Source organism: Artibeus jamaicensis, unplaced genomic scaffold (assembly GCF_021234435.1).
Source record: "Artibeus jamaicensis isolate MK-2021 breed Jamaican fruit bat unplaced genomic scaffold, CSHL_Jam_final contig_760, whole genome shotgun sequence".
Classification (NCBI taxonomy): Eukaryota; Metazoa; Chordata; class Mammalia; order Chiroptera; family Phyllostomidae; genus Artibeus; species Artibeus jamaicensis.
In genome coordinates, this window is record NW_026521955.1 from 3,886,695 (window position 1) to 3,913,988 (window position 27,294).

The window sequence follows — 27,294 nt, forward strand, 5'->3', positions numbered from 1 at the left end:
GGGGTCAATAAATGATAACTGCAGTAATATATAACTCATTAATTCAAAAAAACATTTAAGGATCCCTCACTACCAGGGGTACATAGAGGTTAGTAACCCTCAGTCTTTACCTAGTCTTAGAAGACAGTACAGTGGGGTAGAAGAGATAACACGCGGAAACACTTCAGAACCATCACTGCAAGGAACTTAATTCGCAGTCTCAATGACACCCCGGGAGCCTTAACCGCAGAACAAGCAGCAGGTTTGCGCAAGCGCAATGACGCCCCTTAAGCCCGGCCCCTTGCTCAACTCCGCGCCAAAGGAACCTACTTGAGCGCGTGCGCCTGCGCTGTGACCTAGACCTGGGACTGGCTTGATTGTAAACCATGGCGTGGGTACCAGCCGAGTCTGCAGTGGAAGAGTTGATGCCCCGGCTGTTGCCAGTGGAGCCCTGCGACTTGACAGAAGGTTTCGATCCCTCCATACCCCCGAGGACACCTCAAGAATACTTGAGGAGGGTCCAGTGAGTGATTTGGCTTGAGGGCGGGCTGGTAGTTCTTTCTGCCACTGGGCAACCGCCGGGTGTCCTGCTCGAACCCAGCTTGTGATAAAGCCCCGCCTTTGTTCCGGTCTCCAGTTTCTTTGGAGTTCGGATTGGATCAATATCACACTGTTACACCTTTACGGGAGCGAGTTTCTATGAACTTCATTATATTAAACTTGATTATCCTTGGCAAGATATGTGCCCCTAGATTTCCTTGCTTTTAATCCAGATAACTTCTGAAGTGTTTTGATCATTACCTCAGTTGCAATTCTGAACTGTTTGTCTAATTTCATAATGAACTGTAAAAATGATTGGCTTGTTTTACTACACATTGACAAGGCATGATAGTAATCACAGTTTTGCATTTATTACTTATTTATAGGATTGAAGCCGCTCAATGTCCAGATGTTGTGGTAGCTCAAATTGACCCAAAGAAGTTGAAAAGAAAGCAAAGTGTGAATATTTCTGTGAGTGTTATTACCTGTCAGGGGACTTTTTTACCACCACCACTGCACCGCCCTCCTCCCCCCTGCAAACTAAGAGACCATACTTCTTTCTATAGTATCTAACAGATGTAGGTGGGTAAGATTTGACGCGTACTACCTAGGAAGTTAAGACATTTATTGTACTTTTTCTTACAAAAAAACAATTGACATTTACTGCCACCCGAGGCTTTCAGTAATCGTGGCATTTATAAAGATTTGCTTCTCATACTTTAGGGGTATGATCCAATCCTGAAGAAGTCTTTGAATAGGTTACTTACGCTGATATTTATTTATGTATTTATTTATTTATTAGATTTTATTTATCTTTAGAGGAGAAGAGAGGGAGAGAAATATCAATGTATGGTTGCCTCTCATGGTTCCCCTGCTGGGAACTGGCCTGCAGCCCAGGCATGGTTCCTGACTGAGAATCAAACCACGATGCTCTGGTTTGCAGGCCCCTGCTCAATGCACTGAGCCACACCAGCCAGGACCTGACCTTTATTTTTAAGTAACATTTTCCAGTTATCTTCATAACTATTATTGGACTGTTTAATCTTCCTGTAGTTTGCATGTTATGATTTTGACTGGGTTTTATTTTTTTTTTAAGAACAGAGTCCCATAGTGATTGTTGCAGGGGGTGGGGAGAAAGGTGGAAGAGAGTATAAAGGAGATAAATGGTAATGGAAAAAAATAGAATAAAAATAAACTATGCAAAAAATTTTTAATTAAAAAAAAAGAGTAGAAACCCAGATATCTTTACACATTTCCTAGCTATTTGCACACTATGAACATTTTCATACACTTACCCAGCACATTTTTTACTAACCAACTAGGTTGTGTGGGGCACTGAATATACAACAGGATGAGACAGAAAAGGTCCCTACCCTTGTAGAGTTTACATTGTTCTGAGAAAGACAGTAAACAAATTAATTGTATAAAATGACTGCTGCAATGATGAAAATTAGCATATATAAATGACCGACAAATAACAAGAAATACAGTGACTATCTAAATAGTCACAGAAGGTCTCTGAAGAGTGAATTTAATTCAAGGTCAAAGGAGAGCAGCAGGGTTGTTTTGTTTTGTTGGGGTTTTTTTTCAATTTTAAATTGCAATAAGTCCTTTTCCTTTTATGTTCTAAGTAATTCTTTTATCCGATGTTTATAATTAGGAAATTTTCGTTCAGACACCATAAAGTTTCATGTTAAGTTTCATGTTTTTAGTTGGTGTCTTAGAAGATTATGTCTTATATACCTGGCTTTAAAAAGTGACTGCAATAAGTTTTATTTCAAGGCAGTATGTGATCAATTGTGAACTAAGTACTGTTTTAAGAAACAGAAGCATACCTTTCAAAGTCGAACAGTTTAAATTATTTGAGTTTGTTCTGCCTATGTTGAAATTGTTTGTTTGGGAGATATCTCTTTGCTTCTAATTGTTTTGCTATCCTAGAAAGGTAGGAATACATTATATCCTCAGGGGTCATATCATTTATATTTCTTAGAGACTACAGCTAAAGCCCTGATAGGGTGGTTCAGTTTTTTGGAGCGTCATTCCATACACCAAAAAGATGCAGGTCTGATACCTCGTCAGTGCACATACATAGGTTGCAGATTCGATCCCTCCCATCTCTGTCGATCAATAAATGTATTCTTGGGTGAGGATTTAGAAAAATGTTAATACATGAATTTAAAAAACAAACAACTATAAACTATTCCAGAGGGTTCTTATTGAAGTAACTAAATAAGGATCTTTTCCTAACTTTTTAAGCTTAGACGTAAATAGTAAAGTGAAATGCCTACCTACTTTTTTACATCAGAAAGAAATACTTTATTTTTTGGTATAGTCCTAATCATGTACTTTATTATTTGCTGTTCATGTTGATACTACTTTTACTTTGCGGAAGCATGAGATTCTAGGTACAACACTAGTATTGATTCTAACAGTGACAAACTGATCTCTAGCTTTCAGGATGTCAGCCTGCTCCTGAAGGGTACTCCCCCACACTTCAGTGGCAACAGCAGCAAGTGGCACAATTTTCAGCTGTTCGACAGGTAAAAGTACTTTAATCATGTAATCAAATTAAATCCCTCCCTCACATTTAACTCTGTTCTTAGACTTTAGTTGGAAAAATAAGATTTGTGATTCTGAAGTGTAAAGGAAAAAAATATTTGTGAATCAGTTACCAAGTTATTATTATAATTATTAGACGTAATACAGTTTAGAACATATTTTGCAAGTTTTAGGATAGTTAGAATGTTGTGCAGCAATTGATTTCTTTGAAGTTATCCATTCTCTGAAGATCAGTGTCTAATTCTTTCCGTAGAATGTGAACAGACATAGAAGCCACTGGAAATCACAACAGCTGGATAGTAATGTGACCATGGTATGTAAGTTTCTGTGTTTAAGTTGTACAGTGTTTGAAAGTGCATATTTATTTCCAGTCTTTAAAGATTCATTAGTCTACATTATTCTTTTTCTCTCTCATCTACCCTTTTTAAAATGTTATATTTTATTGATTATGCTATTACAGTTGTCCCAATTTTCTCCATATGCCCCACTCCATCCAGCACCCCCCACTCCCTCTAGCAATTCCAGCACCATTGTCCATGTCCATGGGCCATGCATGTAAGTTCTTTAGATACTTCATTTCCTATACTGTACTGTAGCCATTTCCTTTCCTAAACTATAGCCATCCCCATGGCTATTCTGAAACTCCCTGCTTGTACTTCATAATCCCCTCACCTCTTCAGCCATTCACCCATATCCCCTTCCATCTGGCAACCATCAAAACGTTCTCTGTATCCATGATTCTGTCACTGTTCTTGTTTGCTTAGTTCGTTTTTTTAGATTCAGTTGTTAATAGATATGTATTCATTGCCATTTTTTTATTCTTCATAGTTTGATCTTCTTTTTCTTAAATAAGTCCCCTTAACATTTCATATAATAATGGTTTGGTGATGGAAAACAACTTTAGTTTTTTCTTGTCTGAAAAGCTCTGTATCTGCCCTTTGATTCTAAATGATACCTTTGTTGGATAGAGCAATCTTGACTGTAGATTCCTGCTCTTTTGACTTTGAAGACTTCTTACCAGTCCTTTCTAGCTTGCAAAGTACCTTTTGAGATATTGGCTGAAGGTTCTATGGGAACTCCCCTGAAAGTAACCAGCTGCTTTTCTCTTGCTGTTTTTAAGATTCTCTCTTTATCTTTAACCTTGAACATTATAATTATCATGTGTCTTAGAGTGGGCCTCTGCATTCATCTTGTTTGGGACTCTGTGCTTCCTGGACTTGCATGTCTATTTCCTTCACCAAATTAGGGAAGTTTCCTTTCATTATTTTTTCAAATCAATTTCCAATTTCCTGCTTTTTCTCTTTTCCTTCTGGCACACCTGTGATACGAATATCAGAGCAACTGGGGTTGTCCCAGAGGCTCCTTACACTGTCCTCATTTTGGGGGAGTTCTTTTTTCTTGTTCTGATTGGTTGGTTTTTGCTTATCATGTTCCAAATCGTTGATTTGACTCTCAGCTTCATTCACTCTACTGCTGTTTCCCTCTACATTGTTCTTTATTTCAATTAGTGTTTCTTTCGCTTCTGACTGGATCTTTTTATGCTGTTGATGTCCTCACTAAGTTCCTTGAGCATCCTGATAACCAGCATTTTGAGTTCTGCCTCTTAATAGATTGCTTTTCTGCATTTTTGTTTAGTTCTTTTTCTGGAGTTTTGATCTGATCTTTCATTTGGGCCATGATTCCTTGTCTCTTCATTTTGTCAGCCTCCTTCTGTTTGTTTCTGTATATTATAGGTAGAGCTGCTACGACACCCGTATCTTGGTAGTGTGGCCTAGAATAGTGGATGTTTCATAGAGTCCAGTGGCACAGCCTTCCCTATCACCCAAGCTGGGTACTTGAGGTGTGATCTTCATGTGGGCCGAGTACACTCTTTTCTTGTAGTTGAGCCTTGACTGCTGTTGGCAGGTCAGTGGGAGGGATTTACCCAAGCCAGTCAGCTGCATGGACTGGCTGTGACCACTGATCACCAACCTCCACCTTTAGGGTGGTGGTGTTCTGATTTGATCTATAGCTGTCTGCTGGGTGCACAGGCTCTGGGGATTCCTGAATGGTGCAGGCCAACGTAGGTCCCCACCTGTATTTTGCTGGGGGCACCCTGCCTGAGCTACAAAGCAATCTGACATGGGGGCTTACCCCATACTTATACTGGGCTTGGAGGTGCCCAGGTGAAGCCAAGCTGTGAATCTAGGCTGGTTACTGCTACTTTAGCAGGCCTGGGGCTACTTAGCACAAGAGTCAGGGCCCAGGGACTCACTGAGGCCAAGTGTTGTTTGTTTGAAAGGATTTAGGAAGTTGTGAACCATGAGCCAAGACCAGCCATTCATATGGAAAAGTAGCTGGGGGGTGGGGGTAGGACTCACCCAAGTAAGTTGGGTGGTACTGAGTCACTAGGGATCTCCAGGGCAGGGCAAACGGTGTTAGCTAGGTTGACAGAGTCTCATATATGGCTCCAGCCTGCTAGCCCTGTGGCTCTGTTGGGGGGAGGGTTTAGAAAAGGGGACAGTGGCTTCTGCTCACCTTCTTGTCTAAAAGAAAGCAGTCTCTCAGCTCTTACCTTGATGCCAGACACTTCAGTTCCTCTCTGTATGCCACTAGTGCCTTTCCAGCTGCTGCCTGGTGCTGGAGTGAGTGAGTCTGAGTAAGTTCATGTGTAGGTTCTTCAAGAGGAATTACTTGGGACTCCAGAAGTTTCCTCCACCAACTCAATCCCCACTAGCTTTTGAAGCCAGAAGTTATGGGGCTTGTCTTCCTAGCACTGGAACCCTGGGCTGGGGGTTCTGGTGTAGTTCTGGGACTCCTCACTCCTGAGGTATCTCCCAAATTTTTATCTACCATGCACGGATATAGAATCAGCCTATTCAGTGTGTCTGCCCTAGCAGTCTGGATGGATGGGGTCTCTTTAATTCCGTAGTTGTAGACTTTTATCAGTTTGATTTCTGACAGTTCTTAGTGATGGTTGTTCTATATTTCAGTTGTAATTTTGATGTGGTTGTGCAAAGAAGCAAGCCGTGTTTACCTGTGGCACCATTTTGACCGGTAGTCCCTGCCTACCTTAATAGTACCAATTCTATTATATTAGTGGCCTGAAAAATAGTAATGCAAGTTATTTTTATAACAGCTTTGATCCATTTTGGGCCATTTTGGATAGGTGATTTTTAGACCTCTGCAAGTTTTTAAGGGTCCTTCTAGACATTTTCTTTTTAAGAAATAAATACATTTTCCTATTTACAAAAAGTATTTACAGAAAGATTGAATAAAGGCTTATTGGATTTTCCTGATGAGATAATAGTGCCAATACCAGTGACATTTTAGTAAAGCTGTCATGCATACTGAAAAGTAGTATTGTCTTCATTTTATCGGTTTAGATATAATAAGCTCTTCCGTAGACATGTTATATCTGGGCTATTGAATAAAAGAAGGAAGTTGGGGAAGAAATGGATACATTGTTCTATGGCAACGTAGAACTTTCTTTTTCTGTGACAAGTTTTTAATTTTACTTTTTACAGTTCCCTCTTTTTCTAAATTTATGTTTTAATTATGGTTGACATACAATATTTTACTAATTTCAGGTGTACTCCATGGCAATACTTTTAACCTTTTAGAGAGTCTCATACTCTTTCTGAGAATCAGATGAAAGCTGTTGATCTTCCAAAGGACAAAATGAACCTATGTGCACAATTTTGCTAATTTTAGGGTAGTTCATAGATTTCAGATTTTAGAAGCTTCATATAGGCAGTTCTTCCTATCTTTTACATGGTGACACATTGGGGTAGATGGAGGAAGTTGCTTGCATAAGCTTCCTGAGACCAGCTGAAAGCTGAGAGATTGAGTATATGGACTCTATATGTTTCTCCATACCAGTTGGAAGTTCTGCTCTAACAAAAATGTGAAAGGAACTGACGTCACTTGCCTAAGACCATTTAACTCTTAAAAGGTATGGCTGGGAGCCAGTGAAGTCTGTCTGAGTAAAGCTTTTCACTATGCTCTGATGCCGGGCTCCAGCCTGGGCAGGGTTCAGGGTCCCCGAAGGGTGGACAGCGCAGGCGACGAATGATGAGTCAGGCACCCGATTGGATGCCGGCGAACAGCCAGCCTCTGAGGGTCTGACCGAACTCATAGAGTTTGATTTAGGCTTTATTTTTATAGAGATTGTTATGTAACATTAAAGGACCAGGAATGATCAGTTACATTAAAGGACCAGGAATGATCAGTTAAGCAGAAAAAAACAATACAGAGGTAACCAGGAAAAGTCCAAGAATTCCCATAGTTTCAGTTATGTTAAACAAAAGTTGTTTTGACCAGGAGAGCCATTAATCAGACAATTTGAAATAGCTCTATGTACAGAGTTTGAACGTCTTATTGTTTATTAAAGGTCTTAGAATTTGACATGGAGCAAAAAGGTACGCTAGACAGAGCAGAGGTTAGGAAATTCATTGTAAGGCCTTTGTGATGTCTAACTTAGCTATCTGTCTTTTTGTCTAAAATGCTTCTTTATGTAATATGGACTCTAACTCCTTGGTAATTGTTTCTACGTGCTTAGTTTGTGGTATCTAACTAGCTTCTCCTGTTTCTTTGCCTGTCTACTAATTAATATATATTCCTGTCCAAGGCGGAGGAGGGGCTGTTACTCCATCAACTTTTAGATATTCAGGGGCTACCTCATTAGGGGGGAACTTTGTTCTCTGGCCAAGAAATTATTTTGTACAACTTCATTGGAATTATGCGGATCATTGGCCCTGAAATACAGGTGTCTAAAAATCTCTCCACCTATTAATCTCAACAACAAACATTCAAGGGAGAGATAGACAGGAAGTCCAGCCACAGTTGCCTCTGCTGTGCAGATGCATCTCATCCGTCCCCAGTGTGTGAAGGGACGGCTGCTGGTTGGCTCCTGACACTCTGAGGCCTCCAGTAAGAAAGGAGGTAGGGGGAAGGAGGTAGATACCTTACTTTGTTTTTTCTTGCTCAGTATAGAGACATTGTGTACATGCTTATTAATTCAAAAAGTCACATCAAGCTTTGCGCAGTGGCAGTATCATAGCCAATGAGGTTTATCCAAGGCGCGATTATTGCTAATTGAAAAAGTCACATCAATAATATACTGTTTTGTCAAAAATGAAATGACCTAACATAATCGATTCAATAAATTATGCTCCATCAAAACAGGAATATTATGTAATCGTAACATAGGTTCATCATGGCAAATGTAAACATGAAAATAATGAAAAAAATTTAAAAACATTTTAAAGCACATACTTGTGTCAACTACGTAAGTATAAATATTTATTGATTTACCAATCATTTAAGCTCCTACTATTTTTATTTTATCTTATTTTAAAGATTTTTAAAATGTATGTTTTAGAAAGGAGAAAGGAGGGAGAAAGAAAGAAACATCAGTGTGTGGTTGCCTCTCATGTGCCCCCTACTGGTAACCTGGCCAGCCACCTAGACATGTGCCCTAGACTGGGAATCAAGCCAGTGACCCTTAGACTATCCAGCCGGCACTCAACCACTGAGTCACACCAGGCGGGGTAACACCTACTATTTTTAATAATCAGGATATTCAGTGCTACCTGCAGCAGAAATCATCTCTAACCTAATGAAATAATGGAGAAAGTTGTATACTTTATTTCAGGGCAGTCGGTTTTAACCTTTTAGGGTCTCATCCATTCTCAGAATCCAATGAAAACTATTTATCCTCGGGGGAAAAGCTGCATCATTGCAAAATAAGGTGCAAAATAATGTGTACAAATAAAAAGTTTTGTTCAGATACTTACCTATATTGAACTGAACCCTTCTTTCCACCACTGGTCCTGCTTTTTACCTTTGGTGATGTAGAATACATCTATTCCTTCTCTGACTGGACCAAGTGGGTGAAGTGTATGATCCTGTCTCCTTCCCTGGAACAAACATCCTTCATTCTTATAAGCCTTCTTAGTGCATTTTTGAATACCAATTTCATCTTTTTGAACATACCCTTGCTTGTCAGTGTCCATTAAAGTGTACTCCCAACCAAACACGTCTCACATATGGCAAGGCCACCCTGGGCACTATAGCAAAATACCACAGACTAGGTAGTTTAACCAGTACTAATTTACTTTCTCACAGTTCTTCAGGCGAGAAGTCTAAGGTTCAAGGTGTCGGTGGGTTTGTTCGCCTCGAAGCCTCTCTGGCTTGCACATGCTCTCTTCTCATCAGTTTCTCACACGGTCTTTCCTCTCTGCACGCACATTCGCAGCATCTCGAGTGTATCCAGATGGCCTTCTCTTATGAGGACACCAGTCAGATCGGATTTGGGCCCACTCTGTAGCCTCAGTTTACCTAAATCACCTCTGTAACGGCCCTGTCTCTAAGTCACATCTTGAGGTACTGGGGGTTAGCTTTTCAACATTTGAATCTTGGGGGGATATAATTCAACCCATAACAGGCTCCATATCTTTTTGTTGAGGTGGTGGGGCTTTGGAGTAATCCTCATTTCTTTTTTCAAAGTTCAGTATTTTAAAAATATATAGAAATAAGTAAATTTATTATTATTTTTTAATTTTTTAGCCAAAATCTGAAGATGAAGAAGGCTGGAAAAAATTTTGTTTGGGTGAAAGGTTATGTTCTGAAGGAGCTCTTGGACCAGCTAAAAATGAAAGTCCTGGAATAGATTATATACAAGTAGGTGACAAGTGGACAAATGAAACAAACAGTATTCTGGTTTTGGTGCATCATTTAGTGTAAAGGGTCAGCAGACTACAGCCTAGTCCAAATCCAGTCTACAGCCAATTTTTCTACAGCTCATGAGCTGAGTGTTTTTTATATTTTTTAAGGTTTATAAAAAACAAACTGTAATAATAATATGTGACTAAGACAGTGTGTGGCCTGCCAAACCTAAAATATTTAGTTTGGCTGTTTACAGAAAATGTTTGCCAACCCCTGACTTAGTTTATTGTATCTTTAACTTAAAAATAGGCATCCCAGTTTCTGAAACAATGTATTGTGACATTTTTCTGAGTTGGCTTCATACCTTTTATGTTTTAGTGGTTTTGTGAGTTAGGTAGGATTTGTTTTTTTCTTAATGATTAGTCATGGGTTAAATAATGAGTGATGAATAGTCAGGGAAACAGAAAAACCTATGACACAATTAGGAATATACTTTAAAATGCTTATTAGTAAATTGTGTATTCTGGAGATGAAATGTTGAGGGTATATTTAAATTTCACATGGCTTCATAAAGTATATGGACTACTAAGTCCCTATGTTATGTACTTTTCTGTTGAATAGAAGGTATACATTGTTTGCTATATGGCAACACATTTCATTGTATTTTTCCTATTTAAAACTAAATTAATCTCCAAAATGTAAATACTCCAAAAGCCACTAAAATTACCAAAAAGTCATTAAAAAGACCCTAGAACCCAATTAAAAACAAAACCAAAAAACAACCCAATGATATAAATAGACATCCCACAGAAAGGAAATACAGATTGTTCTTATGTGAGATGCACAAACTCACTTGCAATATAAATGTAACTTGTAACTACACTGAGCCGTTTTTCAGGTAATAGATTGGCAAAGAAAGCTTGATACGCTGTGCTGAGCAGGCCTGGGGAACAGGCACTCGTGGGCACGCGATGGGAGCGAGGGAGATTCCGATCTTGAGAGCAGCTAACTTGGCACTGTTTCTTATATAGCCTGTTCTTAAGGATAATCCCCAATGTATGTTCCATTTCAAAATGTTCTTTAATTTCATAAAGAATTAAAATTTATTCATTTACCTTGTTATTACAAAATACATACAAGTAACATACGCCACGGGAAAGAACCATTTAGCCCTGACCCATGTGGCTCAGTTGGCTAGGCCTCATCCCGCAAAGCAAAAGGCCAACAACTCAACTCCTGGTCTGGGCACGTATTTGGGTTGCAGGTACGGTCTCAGGGGGGCAGGGGGCTGGATAAGAAGCAATGTTTCTCTCCTTTTTGCCTCCCTCTCCCTCTAAAATAAATTTTAAAACAACTTTTTTTTAGAATGTATATATTTTTTAACTTAAATTTATTTATTTTAATTGTCGTTCAAGTACAGTTTTCTGTCTTTTACTCCCATCGCAGCCCACCCCCCTAAAATAACTTTTAAAAGGAACCATTTAAAGTTGCAAGAGTTTAATGCATATCCTCTTAAAATTCTCACAAGTCAGTGTTATTTTCACAGTCAAGGCTCCCAGCCTTAAACTCCAAAGTAGATTTTTTTAATTGAATCAGATTGGGTTTGGAAAAAAGTTACTCTAATTCAAGTACCCTTAATTCCTAAAAATATTAGCTTTACTAAAGATTTTTTAAAAGTTTGTGTCACATATTAATGTCACAGTATTAATAGTATTAAATTTTGATTTTATATTTTAACATTTTAATTACTGAAATCATTTTTTTTATTTACATATTCAGATTTCAAGACATTAGGGGGCATTGCCAATTAAGAGTTCATGGAATGTTTTATTGTAATAGGCAATAAAGGAATTTTATTTTAGTCATTGTTTGTTTCTAAATAACAGTGAGATGAGAATTCAGCAGTTTGAAGAAAATTAAATCCCCCCAGTTTAATAAATTTCAATCTCATTTTTCTTTCAGATTGGCTTCCCCCCCTTGCTTAGTATTGTTAGCAGAATGAATCAGGTAAAATCCATCTAATAATATGAAAAATGCATTCTTTTTTGCAATGTGCATGAAAGTATTTATATATATTTACTGAATATAATATGTAAGACCCTGTTCTAAACTCTTTTAACAGTTCTTACTTAATTCTTACTGCAGCCCTATATGGGAAGTTATTATTAATACCCCTTTTTTAGAGAACAGAAAACAATTCGAGGTTAAGTCATTTGTAGGTAGTTTTTCAGCAAGTTTTAAGGGCAGCACTGGGATTCAGTCCCAGGATGGTCTAATTCTGGAACTGATGCTCTCAAACATGGTGCTAAACTACTTAATTGTATACATTTAGGTTATAAGTCTTAGATTCTGGCTTTTGAAGTACATACTAAAGTTAGATTGCTATTTCTAGTTCCAGATACCCTACACATTCCATTAGGAATGAAATGCAGTTGGCCCTTGAACAGCACAAGGTTAGGGACACTGACTCTCCCTGCAGTCGAAATCGTACACAAAACTTTTGACTCCCCCGAAACTTAACCACTGCATAAATTTCTTGGGGAAAAGAGAAGAAATGGATTTTGTTTCTTCAGACTTTTAGGACTACTTCATCGTTCGTTACCCATTTAAAGACCATCTAAAACGTTTGATTGTTTTGTTTTGACATAGCATTAGATACTGTTGGAAGATGAAATTTTTTCAAAGTCATACTCTGTCATAAATTAGGCTGACAGTTCTACTTGATCATTGGCACTAAGATACTGCAAAATTCTATAGAGTGGTTTTTTTTTTCTGTCAGTATTTTAAGTGTCCAACTATATTTCATTCAAATGTAGTTGGACACGAGAATATTTTCAATTTGATAAATCCTGTCTGTATTGTTTTAAAACAGATCTTTCTCTAGCTAACTTTCTGTTTAGATTTCTACCTTGTTTTATGAAAGTAAATGAAGGTATTATACAAAGACTTTTTTTTTAAGAGCATGTGGAATTTTTTAAGTAGTGATAAACTAAATTAGCATTTGCTAACTAAATCCCGGGATTTTTTTATCCCAAGGTATTGATATTTGAAAGTGTAGAAGAATATTGTCCTAAAAGCCTCTTCTCTTTGAGTGAGCCATCCAATCAAATTACTAAATAGAGTCACAGTTTTCCCTGGAAGTCTAAACAATGAGACCACTTTAATTATTGGAGTTGCTTTCTAACTAAATGAAACTCATGTTGAACTTGTCATTGTTTTACTACTAATGCAATTCTACCTCCTCCCCCTTTTTTTTTAGGCAACAGTAACCAGTGTCTTGGAATATCTGAATAATTGGTTTGGAGAAAGAGACTTTACTCCAGAATTGGTACTGTTACATCTTTTTATTTTCATAATCCAGATGAAATTATACTTACATATGAGATAGTACTCTACAGTATTTATAGATATTGTACATATTATACATGTATGTATAGCTATGTATAGTGCAAACTATGCCTCTTTGCAGTGAGGAGCTTACACTAGCATGGAAATTAACATACTACTTTCTTCATTGAGAAAGTCTTGCTTTGGGGTGGTGGGGAGTATCAATTAAATAGTTGATTTTTATCCTGGGACGAGTAACAAACGGTACCGACCAGCAACCAATCAGCAGATCCCTTTTTGAGTGGCACTGACTTAAAGAAGTTTAAAATGCATTTTTTTTAATGGCCTTGAAATCCAACTCACAAAAGCACATCAGAAATAGTAACGATAATAGCACTTTGTGACAGGCATTGTTCTATTAGAAGATTTCTTGAATCTTCTAAAAACCTATCAACTATTATCATTTCCATTTTATTGATAGAAACTGGAACACATACAGATTCAGTAGCTAAAGATCACACAGATAATTGGCAGAACAGAGACTCATACTCAGACCATCTGACTATAGTCTTAACAACTATGCTGTACTGCCCCTGTGTTTTATTGCTTTATATTCACAGCTTTTTTTTTTTTTTTACCTTCAAGATTGGGTACAGTTGGTAGACATTATATAAATTATTTACTTAATTCTCTAATTAGAAGTTTTATCATCTGAAGTTAGATTTAATTTTTAGAAACAAGTAATTTTCACAGTGAAGGATATTTGCAAAAGAGTGTATCTGAGACTGCAAAGCTAGCTGTCAAAGCATAAGATGTAATCTTTGCCCTCCAGAAGCTTATAGTCTGCTGGGAGGAGCAGATGGACCACCGTGCAGTACAGTGTGTGCTCAGTACAATGTCTCAGGCTGCCATGCAGCCAAGTGGCTGAGATAAGTTTCTTCCATGAGTATAAGGTCATATTCTTTATCACTAAATTTTTTTAGTTTAAATTTTTATATTTTCTGTCCTGCCCAGGTAGCTTAAGCTTTTAAAATTATATCAATATTTTCTTTTAAATCTCTATTGTATATCTTGGCTGGTGGAGCTCAAATGTATTCAGCGTGGGCCTGTTAACCACAGGGTTGCTGGTTCCATTCCCAGTCAGGACCCATGCCTTGCCTTCCCCTCTCTTTAAAAATAAATAAGTAAAATCTTTAAAAAAATAAATCTCTACTATATAACACATATTATTTTTTTTCTTTTAAAAAAATATGGAACACTTCATGAATTCGCATGTCATCCTTGCCCAAGGGCCATACCAATCTCTGTATCGTTCCAATTTTAGTATATGTGCTGCGGAAGTGAGCATATATAACCTATGTTGATTCATTATTAACCGTTTGGGTTCTTCCTTATATTTTATAATCATGACTAAAATATAAACATTTATACTGCCTTCTTAGCATATTTCTAGAGTACACTTATTGGATCAGGGTTTTATAAGCCTTATAAAACAGATAAATATTACTTATGTTTTTCTTTTCCTTTAATATTTATTTATTTTTTTTAAAAGATTTTATTCATTTGTCTTTAGAGGGGAAGGGAAGGAGAGAGGGAGAGAAATATCAATATATGGTTGCATCTCATGCATCCCCTGCTGGGAACTGGCCCGCAACCTAGGCATGTGCCCTGACTGGGAATCGAACCGCAGTTGTTTGGTCTGCAGGCTTGCACTCAATCCACTGAGCTACACCAGCCAGGGCTAATATTTATTTTTTAACTTAATGGTGTGATTTTAAAAAAAATTACTCAAAGGAGTGATAAGTTTGGCTCTTCCTATTAATTAATGAAAGCAGACAGACTACCAAAAAAGGTAGCTCTGTGTACCAGAGGAACTATTAAAGGGTTTCTGAACCACTGACAACTGATTTACTAAATTTTAACAGGACTACTCTTTAGAGTCTTTTTTCGAGTAATCTGTCTTTTAAATCAAAAGTGTTCAATTCCCCTATCTAAATAACTGTACATCAGAACTCTAGTATTGAGAGTATCAGTATTTAAAGTAAAAACATTTGTCACGGGAAGTTTGTATATCATAAACTAGCAAAAAGAAAAAGGAGCCTTTTAAAAAACTTCTTTACTTAATATTACTTCTCTAATACTTTTTTTTTTTTAAGATTTTATTTATTTATCTTTAGAGGGGAAAGAAAGGAGAGAGGGAGAGAACTGGCCTGCAACCTAGGCATGTGCCCTGACTTGGAATCGAACCGTGGTTGCTTGGTTCCCAGGCCCGCGCTCAATCCACTGAGCTACACCAGCCAGGGCTATTTCTCTAATACTTTTTGAGAAATATAGCCTTATTTTATCATCCAAGTAGGAGCTATTAAGGAAGCTTTTTGACTACTTAGTTTTGGATTTTGCTCTTACTTTTTAGTATCATCACTCTGTGCTCACTAACTTTGAGGAAAGGACTGTTTCAGCATAGTTATATCAGACAGTTAGAGGTTTAAGCAACTTCTAAGGGTAGAGAACATTTGAACACCTGAATACTAGCTTTATATAGTAAACGCATGCCTGAAAATTTGAGTCAAGTTGAAATGTATAATAGCTTTTTTCTGACCTGGGCCAGTTCACCCCTCCTTAGGCAACCTGGTGGGTCCCCTCACTCCACTCCCAGGAAGTCACCATATTGATGCCAAACTTAGTGCGGACACCCAATCAGCATAGCGCACTGCAGCCCAGAACTCCTGGGCTCAGGCGACCCTCCTGCCTCAGCCTCCCGAGTAGCTGGGACTGCAGGTGCGCACCACCACGCCTGGCAATAATAGCTTTTTTTCGTGTAGAAGAAAATTTGTCACTATTTGTAAAAGAAACCTGGACATAAATCTTTTTTAAGAACAACTCTTACTGATTTGTGGTTCCCTCAGGAACTAACATTGTGTGTTGCATAAATTGCTATTTCAAGCCTGTTCTATTATTCTTCAAGTTTCTCCCAAGTGATGTGTTGCTCAGAATAAACTCAGTCTTATACACGACTGATGAAAATATAATTTAGTATGACCTCTCTGGGGTACAGTTTACTGATTATATCTCAGAAACAGGAATACATATATATATATGTGTGTGTGTGTGCATATATATATATATATATATATATATATATATATATATATATACACACTCTTTGACATCACCATATTATTTCTTGGCATTTACCCCAAGAAATCAATCAGAGATGCTCTAAAACTTATGTTCTAGGATAATTATCACACTATTTTTTTTATGTAACAGCAACAAATTAAGCATCCTGAGCTCTCAACATAGGAAATTGATTAGGTCAATTATGGTACATCCACAATGGAACATTCATTCCACAAATATTTTAATTAAGTTCCTGTTGTATTTCAACTCTAGACCAGATTTTAGGGGCATAATGTGTATCATACTCTCACAAAATTTGGGTGATAAAAGAATAAACCAGCAGTGACAGGAAAGTATAAGTGCTTCATTAAAGAGTATTTACATAAACAACTTGTTGAGACTAATAACATCTCTTCTTAATCCAACTTAAGATCATGGGAAATCTTTATTATGTATTGCAAGTAAAAAGGATGGCTACAAAATGTTATTACCTTACTATTGTCACAGTGATGAGACTTTATTTTTAAAAGCTGTTAAGTCTTCATAGGAAAAAGGTGAACATTTTAAAAAGTAGCAGAAAGTTTATCTGGATGGTGGAATTTCAAGTTCATTTTTCCTTTGTGCTTTTTGTATTTTTTTCCTTTTTCTGCATTAAGTATATATTACTTTTGTAATTAAAAAGAAAACCCCATTTTAAAAGGGGGTGGGGATAAATTTAGCTTGCCATGGTATTTATAGAAATATCAAAACATTATTTTATATAGAATATAGTTTTTTTGTATAGACTGAGGGAACAGAGTTATAAAATTATAAAATGATTTGTATATTATTTATAGAGGGCAAAGAAAAAAATGTATCTTAATTTTTTAAGGATTTATTCACATCTTAACACAGTATTCTGCCTGTGAATTCGGACTATAATTGTAGTAATAATCTCTGAAATAAACTCTTTGGGGATGAGAATGTTTTGAAGTATCTAATGTTCTGTCTCTATAGTTAGAAGATACAAAAGATGTGACCCTTTGTTTTCTATATCCAAACAGTCCAGTTAAATGTTCTGTGGATTTATTCATAGCAAGTAACCAAACACAACTTTGGACATTTTAAAAAACAAGTTAAAATATGGTGTAATATTTTCCTACTTAATTACTTTTTAAAATTCTATTTAGGGAAGATGGCTTTATGCTTTATTGGCTTGTCTTGAAAAACCTTTATTACCTGAGGCTCATTCACTGATTCGGCAACTTGCAAGAAGATGCTCTGAAGTGAGACTCTTAGTGGTAAGTCAGAATATGGTGATAAAGAAGGATTCCAATGAAATAAGAAAACATGGAGTATTTTATTAATCAGGATTAGATTTGGCCACATAATAGAAAAGCCCCAAATAACAACAGCTTAATTAAAACAACTTTTTCTCAGATAAAGAAAGTCTAAAGGTAAGCTAATCAGATTTAGGACAGCAGCAGCTGAGGCCTTTGAGTTCTACATCTGGCTTGCATCCTCAGCTCACCTCACATCCTGGGTGGCTACTGGAGCTTCGGCCATTATATTTCGTTGTAAGCAGTTGGAAAGAAGAGAAGAAAGAAGGCTGCCATCCTCTTTTAAGAGCCTTCCCAGCGGTTCTACAGCGCATCTGCCTATATAGCTCATTGGCCAGAATTTAGTCACATGGCCATAAGAAACTATGGAAATGTTTACTTTTAGCTGGGTGGTAGTGTGCCTACCTAGAAATGAGCTTCACAGTAAGAGAGGTACGAAGCTGGAGGGAGTAGTCACCTAGCAGTCTGTGTCCCAGTGATTTGAATTTCTCCAATTAGATCCTTTTCTAAATCGTGTATGTAGCATTACAATAAAAATTAATTTAAAGCCCTATTAAGTCCACTTCTGGCTTTTTCTTTTTATCCCTCCTTTCCCCCACCCTCCTGCAAAATGTAAATTTTTCTCTACTGACTACTCCAAAATACTTTCACTGATCTACCATGATGTGGCCCAAACTTAATGTCCTGTACTCCCAGCAAAATGTGCCTGCTGCTCACTGTTTCTTATGCTTTGTCCCTAGACTTTATTCCCTCTGCAAAAGAGCCTTTTCACTCTCTTCCAAACTGCATCTAAATACCTCTTACTTTTCACCATCTGGCTCATATTCCACCATTTTCTCTCCAACTTTCCCTGATCCCAACAACTAAAAAGAATCTCACCATCCTCTGCTTTCCCAGTATACTTCATATCTTTTTTCCCGTATTTCAGAATAAGATTTTAAGATTTTATTTTTCAAAGAGAGGGAGAGAAACATAGATGCATGAGAGAATCATTGAGTGGGTTGCCTTCCACACGCCCCCAGCCAGGGACCCAGCCTGCAACCCAGGCATGTGCCCAGACCGGGAACTGGACCAACCCACTGAGCTACACCAGCCAGGGACACTTTGTATCTTTTTATGTCACTTTACACATTTTTCCTTTCATTAAAGTTATTACGTGGTTATTTCATCTTCTGTGCTGTTAGCACATACTAGCACATACTATATTTTATTCAGCTTTGTCCCATGTAGTGCTTGGCACACAGAAAATTAAATAGAGTGACATCATGGACTTGTGTCCCAAATCTGAATTAAAATATGACATGTCTTATAACATTATGCAGTAGGTTATTGTGACTATTCCTTAAAATGTATGGAAATAAACATTGTATTCTGATAGGCTACTTTCCATGTGTCTTAGGTCTGTCATTTTAACAAATATTTAAAGACTTTCTAAAGTGAAAGTGAACTTTCTAAAATGTATAGTTCAGGAACTATTTCTATCATAATTAAGAACCCCAATCTGAAATATTTACTGGTGTGTCTTATGCTTGAAGCCAGAATTTCATTCCTTCTTAACTGTAAATTTTTTAAAGTATTTATATATATACTTTTTCCATTACTGTCCAGTTAGGACATAGGCTTTTTTTTGTCGCTCTACTTGGAACTAGGAAAACGTTCTCCAACGTTTTCCCAAAGTTACTCTTCCTCAATTCTTATTTCTTTTCTCTGTTAAGGATATTTCCTTAAAAGATAATCTTAGATGTCTCTTGAGGGATCATTAATTCTATAGTTTTGTCCTTTTTCTTTGAGGTTATATATTTTCATGTGGTTCTTACTATCAGCTGATAAAGCTTCCATGTTTTGCATCTTAAAAGGAAATTTGTTTCACAGATATTGGAGGGGGAACAGAGTACGTTTTGAGTTCTGCCACATGTGGCTTCCTTTTTTCTTTTTTAGAACAGCGGAGATGATGAGAGGGTTCCTGCTTTGAATTTATTAATCTGCTTGGTTAGCAGGTAAGTAATTCTTGACTTCTTGCTTCCAAATAGTATTATTCTTGCTTCCAAATAGTATTATTAATGGTGGCAGAGAGTATTGTTTACATTTTATAGTAGAGGAAATTGAGGCACGTAAGAAAACGTGTAACAATTCTTTTCATTTTTCTTTGTAAATAATACTGCAGTGAAGATCTTTATACACACAGCTCCATTATTTCCTGCAGTTAAATTCCTAGAAGTAAGTCAAAGGGCATGTACAGGGACACACTGCTAAACAACGGTGACACGTTCAGAGAAATGCGTCATGAGGCACTTTCACAACTATGGAGACGTCACAGAGTGTGGTGATACAAACCTGGATGGTACAGCCTACTGCATGTCTAGGCTATATGGTACACCACCACCGTGCAGGCAGTGTTGTTGACTGAAACTCTATTTCGGCACAGGGATGTACTTTTAAAACTGAGATATTTAATGCCAGGTTACCTTCCAGAAAGCTCATGCCATTCTGTGTTCCCACTGAGTGTCAATGAGAGTGTCCATGCCCCCTACTCAGTACTGGGCATTTTCAGTTGATATAAATATTCCCAATTCAAATAGTTAAAAAATACAATCAAATTATTTTTATTTGTATTTGTTTGTTTACCAGTGATGGTAGAACATGTTTCATTTTATTGCAGTTGTATTTTTTTAATTGCCTGTGTCTTTTGTTCATTTTTGGTTGGGGCATGTTTTCATTTGGTGTAGGTTTATTTCTTACATTAAGATTCCCCCTGGAATTTACTTAAAAACTTTGATAGTTTACATTCTTGTGTTTCTATATTTAAAGACTACACACACATTTATTATAGGTCTCTTATTGGACTCAATGTTTTTGTTCCATGGTCAGTGTTTTTATTCCAATCCCAGTCTTATGGGAGGAACTTGGTTCAGGCCGATGCAGTAAAGAATTACTGATCACCAAGTCAATTAGCATGCAAGCAAAGTTTATTATTGATACTTTCACAGGCCTTGCTGAGGTGGGGGTGATAGGTAGGCTTGGGTGGCAAAAATCAAGAGCAGTAACAGCACTGGGTCTTTTGTCCTGAGAATTTACATAGGTTGGCAGGATGGGGGTGAGGGAGTTACGTATTAAATGCTGGGCAAAGGTACTGTCAGCTTCCCCCTGGGGGTCGTGACTAACCAAACTTAGGTATGTGTGGGCGTCTGTGAGCCCGAATTCTTACCTTGCTCCAGACCACATTTGTTCATCTTGTTGTAAAGTAGGTATGTGACAGGAGTCAGTTCATTAAAGTTGGAGCAGTTGCTCAGAGTTATTTATGGGCTCTTTCTGTAAGCAGTAGGGACCCCCACATAAAATAGATAGTGACCAGAGGTAGGCAGTTAACCAGTTGTCTTAGGGACTTTTTCTTTGGGTACTGTGGACCACCTACTCTTCCCCTTCTAGACCTTGGGATGAATACACGGTTTCAAAGGCTTTCTTTCCCAGGCAGTGGAAGTGCTACATAGAATCTCAAGGACTCCCCTCGTCCTGTGCCATCATGATGTTTCTCGTGATGTTGGAACACCTGGCAGTCTCACTGGACCAGGCTCAGAACTGCTGAGTTAGTGGGTCAGACATGTCTCCCTCCCCTTCCTTCCCTGCCTTGGTTTGCTATCTAGCCTACCTAACACCAGTACCTTTTTAAAGGTTTACAACATACTTAAATATTGGGAAGGCAAGTAATCCTGTGTCCCTTTATCCCTTCCCATTACCAGACACTTTGGGGTTCATGCATACTCAACATCTAGTTTCTTGATCTACAGCGCAGGTGGCAAACACAAGGCCCATGGGCTGAATCTGGCCTCCACCTTGTTTTATCTGGCCCAGCACCTTATTTCTACTGGGCAGCAACGCCGAGCTCTCGCTTAACTGTTAAGGAGCAGTTACATATATACAGTCCGAAAATTACATGCAGCCTTTGAAGGCAACTGCAAAGCTAGTGTGGCCCCCGGTGAAAATGAGTTCGACACTCCTGATCCACAGTTTTGCTGTGGACAGTCGTTAATCCTTACTGGGTGCTTTGTGCTGTGCATTGTTCTTAGTGCTCTGTAGTAGGAACTCGTTTAATGCTTAGAAGGCAGGTGCTTCTACCAGTTTGCAGATGAGGAAACAATGGCAGAGAGAGGTCCAGACAAAACTAGTAAATGGCAGAGCTAGGATCCAAACCCAGGCAGCTTTCCCCCAGAGCTGAGCTCTTAGTTGTGCTTATCACACAGTTAACATTGCCTCCCCTGTTGGTAATACGGGTTAAAAGAGGGTACAGCATTGCCTTTGGCACTAGTGTATAGTGGGGTCTCTGATCCTCATACAATTTAGGGTTTTTTTCTTCCTTCTAGACAGGTTTAGAAAGATTTAAGTAATTGATGGCTCAGTAAACTAGTGCTTAATGAAACCAGACACTTAAACGCATCATCCACCAGCTAATCTAATATTTTATAGTACTGTACACTTAATGAGACAAATATCCAAGTGTATATTAGTCTTGATTAGTTTTTTTCCTGAAAAAGTTAGGTAAATGAAAAAGTTTTATACTAGAAAAGTTTCTGAGACGCAGGCTTCACTCAGGAAAATTTATAGATTATAGCAAGTTTGAAAAAGGTCACATAGGCCTTGACTATTTCCAGTAGCAGCTTCAGTATGAGATATTCTAATCTCTTGTGTTTTTTATTGTTAACTTTGTTTTGATAGCTTGAAGGCAATAACTGGTAATTCACAGCAATACCTACTCAGATGAGTGGAATCCCATTCAAACAGGATCCAATAATTAGCTACTTTAATTATTTTACCAATAGTGATTGTTTTTGAGCTTCTTACTATGGAGATGTTCAAGCACATACAAATGTAGTAGAATAAACCCACCCAGACCAATTCATCACCCAGGTTCGACAATGAACTGTTTACCATAATGTTTCATTTATCCCATCTTTGTTGTTAATGTATTTCAAACACATCTCAGACTTGTCATTTCTCTTCTCTCAGTATGTATTTAACTGACAGGAGCTTTAAAAGAATATGATTGTAATAGTACCACACCTCATAAATTTAATAATTCTCAGTGTCATATTTCATATTCCCTGATTATCCCCAAAATGTCTTTTTAATTTTGAATTGTTTAAATCTAAGATGCATTCATTGCATTGGTTTGATGGGTGTTAAGTATCCCCATTAAGCCCCCTGGGTTTTTTTCTTTGTCATTTATCTGTTGAAGAAACTGGGTCTTTTGACTTGTAAAATTTCACTTCTCAGTTTTGACAGCTAAATCTCCATGGCAGTATTTAATGTGCTCATCTCTCTTCCATACTCCCTGTAAACTGGTAAGTAGGTCACAGGGGTGTCCAGCCGGTGGCCCATGCAGCCCAGGATGGCTGTGAGTGTGGCCTAACACAAAATTGTAAATTTACATAAAACAATACGAGATGTTTTTGTGATTACATGTTGCAGTGTATTTAATATGTGGCCCAGATATGCCAAAAGGTTGGACACCCCTGGCTCAGAGGACTGATTATACATAGTGTTTGTATGTTAAGACTCCATGGATGCTGTTGTATTACATCAGGAGGCATACGTCTAGTCCTGCTTTTAGTGGTGAAACAGTTGATCATTGTGTTCAGGGAAAGTCAGTCCATACCCTTTACCTGTCAGTTTTGTCAGCCATTGATGATTGTTGCATAGATCCATTATTTCACTAGGATTCTGAAATGCTTTTTCTATTTCTCCACAATTAAATTTCTTTCTATAAAAAATAACCTCCCTTCAACAATTTGGTTACCCTGAAATACAGTTTACTGCCCCAAAACCCAAAAAAGGCTACAGGCTATATTCTTTTCCTTTATTAATTTTTAGGATAACAAAGTTGTGGCCTACCAGTCCCCAGAGATGACCAATAAGGCCGTTTCTGGTTTTGGATTATCGTTTTAAATTTGGAGGTTTTAACATTTGATAAATTTCAATCCATTGCATTCTTTTTGATGCTCAAATGGTTCCATCTTTGGCCAGTGGGAGCCCTTGAGATCAATTCCTGTGCTTTTTGTTATACAGTCTTAGTGGTCTTTTTAGTCTCTCACTTTCTGGTATGTCCAGATGACTCATTTGTGTCTGGAATATTGCTGGATCTGGATCTAGAATTAGTCTTTTCTCCTGGAAGTGCTGGTTCTTCTTTTCAAGTAGATGATGGTATTTAGAGTCTACAGTTTGGACGTTAGGGAACTAGCTCTTACTAAGTTAGTCAGCTAGTGCTGTAAGTGCTTTTCAGTGAACAGCTAGGAACTATGTGTTTTTTACAAACAGAAAAATAAAACCCTGAGTTTAAATCAGTATTTCAGTTCTAATTTAATATTATGTGACTTTTATTTAATGTTTCTTCTATGATCAAAATTCTGGTTTCCAACCATATAAGTATGGCTTATCCTGTAATACGTACGTAATAGTTTGAGAATAATACTGTAATGTCACTGACAGTAAAAATATTTAAATCATTTAAAAAATTCCTTGTTCTTTTTTTTGTCCCTGGTATATCTTACTAAAAATGTGTATTAGAACACTGTTTAAGGTCATTTGAAATTACTCTCCTTTGTGTGGTTATGCTACCAACTTGATAAATGGGAAGATTCATTTTATGGAGTTTAATTCATTATTTCATTTTTATTTAATCTTGTTTTGTAATCACATCAAATATTTATATTGTTCCAAAGTTACAATTATAAATCAAGGTACATTTGGAGTATTTTAGAATTCACTTTTATCCTCTCTAGCCTCTTTTCTCTCTTCTGTAGTTATCCATTTTATTACTAGTTTTTGGTTTATCCTTCCACTCATTGTTTCTTTTTAAAAGTAACAAATACTGTGTATGTGAGTATAACTGGCATTTCTCCAAACACTTACAAAAGGTAGCATACTAAACATACCATTGTGTCCCTTTTTTTCACGTAATAAATCCTGGAAATCATGCTGTAGCAGTGTAGATAGTTTCCTCATTCCTTTTTTGTAAAAGCTTCACAGTCTTCTACGGTATAGATATACTATAATTTATATCTAGTCCCTGTTAATGCTTAAGGGGGCTAGTCCCCTTACTGATGGACATTTAGATTGTTTGAGGTTTTCTGCTGTTACTATAAGTAGTGCTACAATTATCTTTAAGCATACGTTTAATTATATCTTAACCAGGTATTTTGACCAACGCGATTTAGCCGATGAGCCATCCTGATGCAGCTGATCTCTCAGGGATAGAAGATACTTGTGATGAAGGCGGCCTGTATGAGGAACTGCAATGCCAGTTCAAGTGCAGACTGCATCATAGCTTCAACACTACGTAAGGGGTCTTCATCTTAATCTGTGCAACTCAAGCTGATATGTAGAAGATAGAGTGTATGGATTTGAATATCTGAAGTATCTTTGATTAATCCCACCTAATTTCAGATGAACAGTTTTGAAGTTTCCTATAACCACATACAAAAGTGCATGAAGAAATTTTATGAATGCCCTTGGTGCTGCTTTATTTACATACATACACATAAAATTTTATTGAAAATGTGTTTTGGTTACTAAAATTGTTTGACTTTTGAACAAAGACAAGAAAAGTTCTCAGAATTAAAATCATCTAGATTAAATGGCAAATGTGTTCATAGCAACAAAATTAATTAAACATTTTCCCTTTACAGTCAATACTTTCATTTAAATGGCTTATTACACAAAACTTTTAACATTTTAAAAAATATCCTAACAGGTTGACTGCTTTAATTTTTCTGTCAAGTCTGTTCATGTATAATTTGTATCTCAGGTAAAACGTTTTCCACTGTAAGTAACAAAATCCTAGTAGCAATGGGTCTTCAAATAGTTTATTTTTCTCACATAATGAGAAGAATAGAGGGATGTCTACTGGCATTGGTCGAACGCATCCATGATACCATGATCTCTGATTCTTTCGGTCTTTCCCTCATGGCAACAAGATGGCCACTGCAAGTCAAGGCTATGGGTCTGTTTTCAAACAGGGTTCTTTCTCATACAAGCAGAACCTTCTCCAGATATCCATAGCAGATTTGTGTCTATCTGTTGGCCACAAGTGTGTAAGATGACCACCTCTAGTTCCAAGAAAAGTGGAGAAGTCAAAATGGAAGCCTTTCCAGACTTTCTAATAGAGGTAGAAAAGGAAAGGGGAATTAGGAATAATTGTGAACCAGGGAACCAAAACTTGTGTCACTAGTTAACAAATGTAGCAGATGTAATTTACATTTGAATCTTTCCTGTTATGTCTTGAGAAGGCTGATTTTTAAATGTCAACTTCATAGTCCAAGTTGTTGTTTTACCATAATTTAAGCATTCTCTCATTGTTGGATATCTGATCTGTTTTCAGTGTTAATCCAATATAGAAAATGCTACCATGAATGTCTTCGTTGTACATAACTGTTTGCTTTCGTCAATGTTCTGAAGAGTAGGGTTGCAACTCATACGAGTCTTATATTAATATTGCATTTGAAAACTGAGGTTTTAAAAATAAGGAACTTTATTTCTCATCTGATAATTCTGGTATAAATTCAAGGCTGGTGCAACAACTCATATATTTTAAGTGTCCTGGGCTGCACCCCGATTTCTCTTTCATAAATTTTAGTGTGTAGCTTTCATCTTTTCAGTCATAATATGGTTGCTTTGCTGTTGCCTCACATCTACATTCCAGGAAGGATAAAAAGGCACTTCTTGCCCTGGCTGGTGTGGCTCAGTGGATCAAGTGCCAGCCTGAGAAGTATAAGGTCAAAGGTTCAATTCCCAGTCAGGGAACATGCCTGGGTTGCAGGCCAGGACCCCAGTAGGGGGCATGTGAGAGGCAATCAACTTACTTCTCTAGCACATCAATGTTTCCCTCCCTCTCCTTCTCCCTCCCTTCCCCTCTCTCTAAAAATAAACAAAAACTTTTTTAAAAGCCTCGTCTCTTCTTACATATTTCAGGGGAGGAAAGCATTTTAAGAAACTTGCAACTTACATTTACCAGAGTTCAGACATTTTCTAATTATAAAGTTGGAAATAGTAATTTTTTAGCTGAGCATATTGCCACTCCTATCAAAAATGGAGTTTGTCAGAAAAGAGGGGAGTGTGGTTATTGGGTCGGCAGCCAGCAGTGTCTACCATAGAGTTTAGATTTGTAACCTATGCCACAACCAGCTGTGTTACAGCCTCACTTCTTTTTGTTGTTGTTGATTTGATACTAGGGGGAGGGGGGCTCCTAGGCATGGATTTAATAGAGGTAAAATGTCAATTATTATTTTAAGTTAACATTTCTTTTATAACTAGTGGCTAAACATGTAGTTATATACACTTCTCACAGAGAATAAAATTCCTGAGGACTGGATAGAAAAAGAAGGCAATTTTGCATGTCCTGAAGACAAGTGGGCCCTGGCTGGTGTGGCTCAGTGGACTGAGCACTGGACTGTGAAGCAGAAGCAAAGGGTCCTTGTTTCAATTCCCAGTCAGGGCACATGCCTGGGTTGCAGGCCAGGTCCCCAGTGGGGGATGCGTGGAGCGACCACACATTGATGTTTCTCTCACTGTCTTCCTCCCTCCCTTCCTTCCTAAAAATAAATAAAATCTTTAAAAAATAAAGTCAAGTGGTATAAGAAATTATTTTAATGTAGTTATAGCTCTATCACCTAGCAAGCCGGAGGATCTTGAATAGGTAACTGAGAACCCATTTTTATAATGATTCAGCATGGCATAAGGAGGTTTTTCAGGAGTACAGAGACAAATAAAAGTAATAGACATTTTAAGTCACTAATGTAATAAAAAAGTGCAA

General features: G+C 37.4%; 1 protein-coding gene, 1 non-coding gene and 1 pseudogene across 3 annotated transcripts; 2 read left to right on the forward strand and 1 right to left on the reverse strand.

The window, feature by feature from the left end:
- Window positions 1-314: 314 nt before the first annotated feature.
- Window positions 315-27,286, forward strand: GEMIN2 (gem nuclear organelle associated protein 2). 2 transcript variants are annotated; one of them, XM_037158888.2, is made up of 10 exons: window positions 315-502; window positions 906-990; window positions 2,970-3,059; window positions 3,332-3,391; window positions 9,628-9,741; window positions 11,689-11,733; window positions 12,986-13,054; window positions 17,343-17,453; window positions 19,431-19,489; window positions 24,678-27,283. In XM_037158888.2, exons 1-10 carry the CDS (start codon window positions 366-368, stop codon window positions 24,715-24,717), a joined length of 810 nt encoding a protein of 269 aa, XP_037014783.1. In that variant the 5' UTR covers window positions 315-365; the 3' UTR covers window positions 24,718-27,283. The 2 variants fall into 2 exon arrangements, with proteins under 2 accessions (XP_037014783.1, XP_037014784.1); XM_037158889.2 differs by lacking the exon at window positions 9,628-9,741 and having other exon boundaries at window positions 24,678-27,286.
- Window positions 8,094-8,269, forward strand: LOC119059304 (uncharacterized; annotated as a pseudogene).
- Window positions 14,298-14,401, reverse strand: LOC119059305 (U6 spliceosomal RNA). The gene has a single exon (XR_005084393.2). It is a non-coding gene; the product is annotated as a U6 spliceosomal RNA (small nuclear RNA).
- Window positions 27,287-27,294: the final 8 nt, after the last annotated feature.